The sequence below is a fragment of the Saccostrea echinata genome, unplaced genomic scaffold (assembly GCF_033153115.1).
Source record: "Saccostrea echinata isolate AGI-Se365-2 ecotype Australia unplaced genomic scaffold, CSIRO_AGI_Sech_v1 ptg000033l, whole genome shotgun sequence".
In the NCBI taxonomy this organism is placed as follows: domain Eukaryota; kingdom Metazoa; phylum Mollusca; class Bivalvia; order Ostreida; family Ostreidae; genus Saccostrea; species Saccostrea echinata.
The window spans coordinates 35918473-35928490 of record NW_026889782.1 but is presented as its reverse complement, the minus strand read 5'-3'; the positions used below and the strand labels follow the sequence as shown (position 1 = coordinate 35928490).

The window sequence follows — 10018 nt, the reverse complement described above, 5'->3', positions numbered from 1 at the left end:
ATATTGGGTACATTATTTACACGTTATAAACGCAACAGAACTAGCCCAATCATGGTGCTAAAATCTATCCTGGTGGATAATTTTAAATCAATTTAATATTATAGTATTTAGATGAAAAGTAATATTCTGATTTATTATGTATTCAATCTTTGAGTGCAAATATATCAAATAACAGCACATTATTTATGCATTTTTACCTATTGTTAAGTTTTCTTTTACTCTAAATCTTTCAAAACCTAAATCTTTATGAAGGACATTATTTCAGTCCTAGTACCTCTAGCAATCTAGGAGAAAAAAGAAATAAGGGACACTGACTCAAGGAGTTCATTCGGTGCCCCTCGGATAATCCTCAGGGATATTAAACATATGTCATATGTACAGTCTTCAGATTCCCAGTTTTGGTATAAAACCAACAGTTCATACAAAAAAATGAAAGAATGTATAGTTTCTATTAGAGATATATTCGAAGACTCCTTTTCCGATCCTATGTCTTCTATTTCAAAATGTTCTTCGAAAAACTGTAAAACCTGTGACATTTTGATAACTAACACTTCTTTCTCCAGTAATCTTACTTGACAGAGCTTCTGTAACAAAACTTGGGAGAAACGTGAACTGCAAATCTTCTAATGTTGTCTACGGAATAGAATGTAATCTTTGTGGACTTGTTTATGTTGGTGAAACCAAGGGATCACTCAATAAAAGAACATCAGGTCATAGATTTCAGATAAATAATGGGGGTCAGCAACTTTTATACAAACATTTTAATTTACCTGATCATTCTATTTTGTCAATGAAAGTTAGAATTCTGGAAAAGATTTACCACCACACAAACAGTCCATCACTGAGTACACCTTTCCGTAGACAACGAGAAGAATTTTGGATAAGAAAGCTAGGGACAGCCTTTCCCTATGGATGTAATGACAATGTCGATAGTGTTGAAAATCTTTCCAGTCCACAGTGTAACAATGTAAACGTGATGGGACTTTTTAACCATACACAGAGACGTAAGCGTAGTCATGGGCATCGGTCTTACAATAAACCTTTAATACACGATGTCTCTTTTGATTCATTACTACCTTACGTAAATCAACAGTTAGATCTACATCATATTCGCACCAAACTTTACTCTGTCCCTTTGAAACTTTTAAATAGTCTTCTTGAAAAGGTCAAGGAAAGTCCATTTTTTGATTCCTCGACACCAGAATATAGGCTCGGATCTGTAATTATGGATATTGCCAACCATAGGCTTTTTAAACCCCCGCGTTTTACTGAAGAAAATGCAGCTAAAACAATCCGTTTTTAAACTTAAACTTCAATATGCCAACAAAGGAATTGACGCGGTTAATATAAGTAATATTCTTAATCACAAAAGGGTGCAGTCCTGTATTCCACCATATTTCAAGTTAAAGACTCCACCTTGTATTTCCTACAAATATACATCGACTATTGCTTCCAAACTTTTTAATTACAAGAAAACTTTACAGGGCCTGGATATCGAATACCTGAAGCATAATCCTCCATTGTGTTCATGTTCTTCTTCGCCCTATAACTATAGTCCTGCTGGACACGTTATTACTGGTGACTTAAATATAGTTAATAATGAGGACCTTAGATCACTAAGTTTAAAAGGTCCTAAATTTAGGGAACCCAGATCCTTCAACTGAATTTCATAAATATTATGGATTCTGTAGAGGACTACGCCAGGCGATGGAAAAGACATGAAAAAGAAGACCTTGACACTTTGTCAGAATGGATTAAATGTATCAGATGTATGTTAAAATCGCGCATTAAAAGATTGAGAGGCAATATGAAAACCATATATCCTTCTGTATTCAATAATCCAGAAGTGAAAAAAGAATTAGATAGATTACATGATCAGTACGTACTGGTCCCTGCTGACAAAGCAGGTAACAACATTGTCTTTGTTTGTAAGGCTCATTATATTAAATGTTTTTTAGAGGATATTGGATTTAATTCTACAAGTGGTAATCCAACTTATACTCATAGTTCCATTTCTAAGGAAGAAATTCTTCAAAATCATATGTCAGTTTTGAATATTTTTAATATTCCAAACAACCAAAATGAATTTGAATTACCATATTTATATTGGATTCCGAAACTTCATATATATCCTTACAAACAGAGATACATAGCGGGTTCCAGTAAATGTTCAACCAAGCCTCTATCTTTACTCCTGACTAAGATATTAACAGTGGTGAAGGAGAAACTTCAAGAGTACTGTGCAACAATATATTCGAGAAGTGGTGTAAATCAGATGTAGATACTTAAAAATTCCAAGGAACTTTTTGAAAATTTGAAATCACAAGATTTTACCAAAATCAACAGCTTAAAAACTTACGACTTTTCAACTTTGCACACAACCATTCCCCACGATAAATTAAAGTCCAGGCTTTTTTGATATCATTGACAGCTGCTTTTTCAATGAAAATGGAACTCGTAAATATACTTACCTTGTCATTGGTCATTTGCAAAATTATTTTGTTAAAAAACATTCTGATTGTTCACACAAGTACTCTGAAGTTGACATTAAAAAGATGCTTGAGTTTCTGATTGACAATATCTATGTGGTTTTTGGAGACCAGGTCTTCCAACAATCTATTGGAATTCCCATGGGTACCAATTGCGCCCCATTATTAGCAGACCTTTTTTGTATTCATATGAAGCAGAATTGTCCAAAATCTTGTACGTGAAAAGAAGGAAACACTTGCTGTGGCCTTCAACTCGACATTTAGATATATCGACGACGTATTGTCAATTAACAATGGCTATTTCCATTCTTATGTCGATACGATATATCCTTGTGAACTTGAGATAAATGATACCACCGGGTCTGACACATCTGTTTCATATTTGGATATTTTACTTGAAAAAGACGTTAATGGAAATCTAACAACCAAGCTTTATGACAAACGTGATGACTCTAACTTTTCAATCGTCAACATTCCTTTCTTATGCAGCAATATGCCTTCATCACCTGCATACGGGGTATATATCTCTCAGTTGATTCGATACGCAAGAGCATGCTCTATGTATGTACAATTTCTAAAACGAGGTAAATTATTGACAAAGAAGTTGATGAAACAAGAATATCAGCTGCCTCGTTTAAAGTCATCATTTCGTAAGTTCTATGGTCGATACAATGACCTTGTCAGCAAATACAATTTATCATTGAGTCAAATGCTGACTGACGTTTTTCACACTAATTGTTAGGCCATTATTTACACACTGAATTGTCGACGGATTTTTCCGTTATTTCCCGATCATGACGAGGAGCACACGGCGGGTGTGACCGGTCGGCAGGGGATGCTCACTCCTCCATGGCACCTGATCCCACATCTGATGTTTGGAGGTCCGTGTTTGCTCTGCTCCTATTTTGTATTGATTAATGGACTTTTGAGCTTGAATACTGTTCGTTATCTCCATATATTTCATAGTCAAAATATTGATACAAAGTTCTAAGCCCTGCTTGGTTGTGTAGACCATAAGCAAACGATTTGACAACAGAACCTATTATTTATTATTTTGTATTTCTTTAGCTAACAGAGACAAAAATCGACCCGATTGTCGAAGTCTCCCCCCCCCCCCATGTACTTGAGTCATCTTCGGTGTTAATCAACTTTCAATTTGTCGTAATGGTAAACAAAGCATCTAAAATTAAAATCACCTTTGATCATGCATTCCGGGAATAAGCGTACAGCGGTTAAGCTTAAAAGAATCAACAATTTCAAATAAAAAAAAAAATATATAAATTTTTTTTTAAACCTCACGTCATATTGGATAAAAACTAGCGCCCGCGTCCGTTCAGTAGACATATTCTTCCCGCTAGCGACTGTACAATGAGCGCTCGCTTTGCTGAACACACCTCGGATCAGTAATTGTCTAAGTTTATCAGCACTATTTTAAGTTTATTAGCACAGGCAACAAAAAGGACATTGAGTTCTTCAATAGATATAGTACAGTGTCAATAATTGTCTAACATTGTCTGTAAAATATGGGAATGTCAGTTTTTTTCTCTCTTAGTAGACAGCGATATTAACATTTAATGTTGTTTACCTAGTGACGTTTGACCAACATCATTGTCTCCCTCACAGAATCACCGGATGTGATTTTAGGATACCAAGGATAAGTCCAGGACTCAGGATACCAGGGACCGTTGAGGGAAAACAAGCGAAATAAGTTAAACCACCAGCCTCCCCAATTACCAGCAGCACAACTACCCCCACCTCCCCATCTGTCGTGGTCTCTGTCTGGTGTACTGAAGTATATCCCTGACAGATCAAAGTTAGCATTCCCAGTGTTTAACATGCTGTCTCCTGTAACGAAAATAAATCACAGACAAAACTGGTTCATTTAAGAAATAAACAATGTTATTCAGTGAACATGGCGTTATGAATAGCAATTGTTCTGCTGGCATATTCCATGATGCGCGCTTGCACTGAATAATCGTTGTTAATTACTTATATTTGCAATCTGTAATGTCAAGAATATCAGAGGAAATCTTGGCCTGCATAAGGGTAAGGGTGATTACCTCCAGTGAAGAAAAACATGACAATAAAATCTGTAAACCTGATTAATAATAAATCCAATTTATCTCCAATAAATCACATACAATATATATGGTATACAAACCGCGCCGTCTTCAAATTCTCGTAAATTTTTGTTTTGATGCTTTTGTGACTCGTCAAGACGTCATCAAAACTCTATGAGAAAAATTAATAATAATAATAATATGAAAAAAGAGAATTCTTTATATTGATTTTAACTTAAGAATGTTTTTCTTATGCTTCGTAAGTTTTTAAAATTCTTTTTAAGAGTTAAAATCGTTCTTGAAATAGATATATTACATACAGAAATTTTGCCTTGTCTGAACGTAAAAACATCCTAGCGTGAAGAGTTATCGTTCTTTGTAGCTACATTAGTTAAAAGGAACAAATAAATTAAAGATATAGAGCTCTGTTTAATTTGTAGAAAGTTTCATTATACAATTAAACACACACACACACACACACACACACACACACACACACAAACAAAAAAAAATATAAAATACACCTGAATCAGAAATTTTAGTCATTTTAAATTTATTTTTTCCCCAGAAGATTTCATTAAAAAACTAAAAAAAAAATATTCCTTTTGCACAATATTTCATATATATACTACTGCTACTTTGCCAGTGTGAGAAACGAACTGCATTTATAGCAGAAGTTGCGTTCATTTAAGGAATGTTTTTAAGTTTTGTGTGAGTTATTGGTGTGTAAATCACATAGACTTGTCACGTAGGTATATTTCATGAAGCGCGCTTGCATTCCTTATATTTACATATTACATGTTACAAAGCACCCAAAATACACTCAATGTTTGAATTGTTCGCTGCCCTATATCGTTACATTTTTATTAACGTCTCTGTAGCTCATTGTGACATCACTTAAACGCGAGTTTCACCGTGCATATTTCTACGCGTGAGCGTACACGAAAATGGCATTCAAATCAATTTCACAGTTAGCTTAGTAGAAAAAACATAGCAAATGTAAATATAGTGCTGGGAACGCAACTGATGAGTGCAGTTTCATAGTGGGAGAAAACAGAGATTATGCAAATAAATCACATTAATTACCGTTCACGGTAGCTCAGTCGGTAGAGCACTCGCCTCGTGATCGGGAGGTCGTGAGTTTATATCTCGGTCGCGATTGACCTAAGTCGATAAAAAATGGGTAGCAACTGTTCCTTCGCCATGCGCTCGGCACTTTGAAGTGAAAGTTGCGGGTTTTTCGGATGAGATCTTAAAAACCGAGGCCCCGTGTCACGCCTGGCGTTGGCACGATAAAGAGCCCTTATTGCTCAATGACCCTGAGTGCCGAGTAAAGGTCAAAATTTGAAGCCCTTCACCGGTATATGGTGACGTCTCTGTATGGGTGAATTTTTGTTTTTTTAAATGGGACGATAAACAACATAAAATCAATCAATCAATATCACATTAATCTTATTGTCAATAATACTGAAGTAAAACATAGACAGATGACGGCTTCTCATGTCATATGTAAAGAGAGATAGTATATAAAAATAAAATAATAATGATATTTAATATACATAGACAGATGACGACTTCTCATGTCATATGTAAAGAGAGATAGTATATAAAAATAAAATAATAATGATATTTAATATACATGTAGCACCCTTTCTAATGTTATAATAAACCCCAGGCGTTTTAAACTTCTGAAGTATGATAAAAAATATATTTTTTGTGGTTAAGGTCACTGGAAATATTATGAAAATGGATATGTGAAAAATCAAATCTGTTAAAGACCGTGCCTTTAAAATGTATAATTGTAGGATCTCCCATGATTTGTAGTTGGATATGATTTTTATCCAACGAGTTGTGTGTTTTTTATCCCCGAGCCTTGGCGAGGGAATAAAAACACACAACGAATTGGATAAAAATCATATCCAACTACAAATCACAGGAGATTCTTTTTATCCCATGTTTAATACTTCACAACGAATGTTTTACACTGTTTTATACAGGACTCCATCACTCTACTTCATCACTCTAACGCAAAAACCATTGTGACGTCACAACTGCACTTAACTGTGGAATATGAAAAAAATATCCAATGAGTCATATCCAGGGGATAAAGGGGTAAACATGGGATAAAATGCAGTTCGAAGCAAATCATTCAAAATGATAACAAGGTAAGAAATTATATACATTTATTTACATTTGCAAATATTTTTCTTAGATGAACCTATTGAAGAAAAAATACGTTCAATTCTGTATGAACTTATTTGGGGGTCATAGGTCATGGCCTGACCGAATCACACAGCGAGATGATATCTTGTCTACATATTTCTGTCCCGGTGACACTGGTTCGGAACTTCTAAGCCGTAAAGTTGAAAATGATAAAATTATTGAAACATATATGTTTTTTTTTTCGTTCAAAAAATGATCATTAGTTCTTTCTTCGGTGTGAAGAATGTTAAAATCACGCTTACCTTTTTAACCCGAAATTCCTTTGAAGGTATGTAAACTGAACACGATACCACCGCTTTTGACTTCATATATTAAGAACTCATACAATAATAGTAAGATAATTCTCAGTAGCGATCATTGTTTTTTTTTCATTATAAACATATATTTCCTGAACTGAACTGCTGAACATGAATGGAAGTATTCAAATGTTGGAGCGAGGCGAACTCTCAAGACCAATCAGCTTCTAGGTTATTGCGCGTCACAACATAGCAATACGGCGGGCCGTTCGTGTAATAAATGCAATTCTTTTCAGAATATTCCTGTCTGCATTATATACATTATATACCTGTAAACGGTCTAAAATATTAGATTTTTTATTTAATATATAATAGGTATTAAGAAAATGGAATGCGTTGAGATGTTTTGAATTTGAATGTTCCCGATCAAATTGTTTTCTTCGAACAACCAATTCTCGCGAACATGTCAACATTATATATCAAATACGCGCTGTAAACTTCCTATTCCATAACAATTAAAAAATGTGAATTATTGAAAATCATAAAGAAACCCAAGCTAAATAACCATGGCAGATCAAGGGATTATTACTGGTAACTATGCTAGTTACAAATATTTTTCTTTGTTTTTAGGATTTGTAATTTTAAATATCAATTACTGAACAATGATTGCCGCCCTCGTGGCGCAGTGTTAGAGCGTCTGCTCTAGAGATGTAGTGTAAAAAGCTGATCAGTACGTCGCAGGTTCGAATCTACTGTGAGACGTGGAGACCGGTCCTCCAGATAAGACCGTATAAACCGAGGTCTCGTGTCGCAGTATGTGTTCGGACGAAAAAGATCCCTCACTACTCAATGGCCCTGAGTGCAGAGCATAGGTATAAATTTGCAGCCCTGCACCGCACCGTATGTATGATTGAAATATTCTCTAGAGGAACGTTAAGCAACCAAGCAAAAAAACTTAACAATGAAAATTCAATGTCCGCGGAATTTGCGAATTGTACCTACAAACGATATTGTAAAATATTAAACGTTTAATTAACGTGGAATCAAAGGCGTTTACAGAGTATTAGAAAAAAATGCATCATTGTCTCCTTTTTCAACAACTTAATGAACTTTCTATGCAAAGAAGTATATGATGGTGTACTTGATTTGAACCCAATTTCAAGAATAAACTTACCTAAGGTTCCCGTGGCAGGTCCTGCAAGAAAAGTTGATATTTCTTTGTTTCAGTGGAGACAGAAAATCGATCGTACTTTTCAAACAAGCTTGTACCATTCTGGAGAGTGATGGACATATAAAGGAATGAGTTGTTTTCTTTCGTTAATTGATGGATAACGTCATTTCCTGCATTAAGGCATATTGGAAATCAACTGTAAAGTCCATTAAAATATCAAGAATTCTATTTTGAATATGAATATATCTTCTTAAAAAATGAAATTATTTTCCCTAAGCTGTAGACATTGATGTCAAATTTTGTCTCTTTCAAAGACCCTCCCACTGAGTGACTTAATCCTCTCCCTATCATTTCTTTTTCTTTTTATGTAAGATTTAAATTATGCACGATAAGTTAGTGAACTCGAAAATATTATTACCCAGTCTTAAAATCAGGTCTTTGATACGCTTTATTTTTTTTTATCTGTCACAAAGAAATTTTCTTAAATTTGAAGAGGTGGAAAGTTACTATTTGAAAGCGAGTTACACATACCAACCCAGACATCCTGCTCCGCTCGACCAAAACCATTTTTGTATTCCGTCCAGGTCCTGTCAAAACTCAAAGATACATCCACACGTTTTTTTGATTGCCTTTAAAAATTTACATGTATATCATTACAAATTTATTGTTTTGAACAATTGTATAATCAATATGTTATGATATAAACTAAAAATGTTCATATTGTTTTTCATCCAATATTAATTTGAACAATGGAAAAACTGAATATAAATAATGCACCCTAATTTTAAAACATATAACATACCGTCCATCCTCCGTCCATTGTCTCCATGTCGCAGTAAAATCTGATAGGACTGGTAATGGCGCCATAGGGATAGATTTCATACACCCCTGAATTAGTGTGACCATCTGCACGAAAATCTTTACAGTCTATTGGAATAACTAAAGCAGAAAAAAAAATTAATGAAATCATATGATGTGTATATGCAGGTAGTGAGAGGTTATACCTGAAAAATGAATTAGGGTTAATCGCTGAAGTTAAGTTGTAAACTACAATGTAGATTATGTTTAACTGTTCTTCATTACCTGAAATTATTTTGGTTTAATCTAAAATTTCTTTTTGAAAAAATACCGAGTTAAAGAGAATGCTTAGTAGTCCATGACGCAGGGTTCCCATCTCATCTATCAAAGCAGTTATTGCAAGATACTAGCTTGAAGTGCATTCCTCTGACTCTTTTGTGTCACAGATGGAGATTGATTGTATGTTGTTTAACGTCCCTCTCGAGAATTTTTCACTCATATGGAGACGCCATCACTTACCGGTGGAGAGCTGCAAATTTTGTCCTATACTCGGCACTTACGGCCATTGAGCAGTGTCATTTTTCGTCCCAGCACCTACTGCGACACGGGACCTCGGTTTGTACGGTCTCATCCGAAGGACCGGTCTCCACGTCCCACAGCGGAATTCGAACCTGCAACGTAAGGATCAACTCCTTACTTCGCGACTCTAGAGCAAACGCTCTAACCACTGCGCCACGCGGGCGACCTCACTGATGGAGAATTACGAATTAAGATTTTTAAAATCAGGTATATAAGTTAAACTCTGTGATTGATCTTAAAAAAAAACGGTTTTTTTGAAGAAGATTTTCGAATCATTCTACTGTGATGACTTTTTAAATTCCTTTTGATTATCCATACAGTTGATTGATATCTTAGAAATCTAGTGAGACATCCAACGAGAAAGACGTGATATAATTTGCTTGATATAATTCTTATTATATTTTTTTTTAGTTGTTTCTTTACCCCCCCTTTCATTCATAGTTGAGGCAAAATAATTAGGTT

General features: G+C 34.8%; 1 protein-coding gene across 1 annotated transcript; it reads right to left on the bottom strand.

The window, feature by feature from the left end:
- Positions 1–4074: 4074 nt before the first annotated feature.
- On the bottom strand, positions 4075–9556 carry LOC133198496 (fibroleukin-like). The gene is made up of 5 exons (XM_061334580.1): positions 9538–9556; positions 8982–9118; positions 4870–4931; positions 4550–4587; positions 4075–4334 (listed from the first exon to the last, which is right to left on the bottom strand). Exons 1-5 carry the CDS (start codon positions 9554–9556, stop codon positions 4075–4077), a joined length of 516 nt encoding a protein of 171 aa, XP_061190564.1.
- Between the last annotated feature and the right edge of the window lie 462 nt (positions 9557–10018).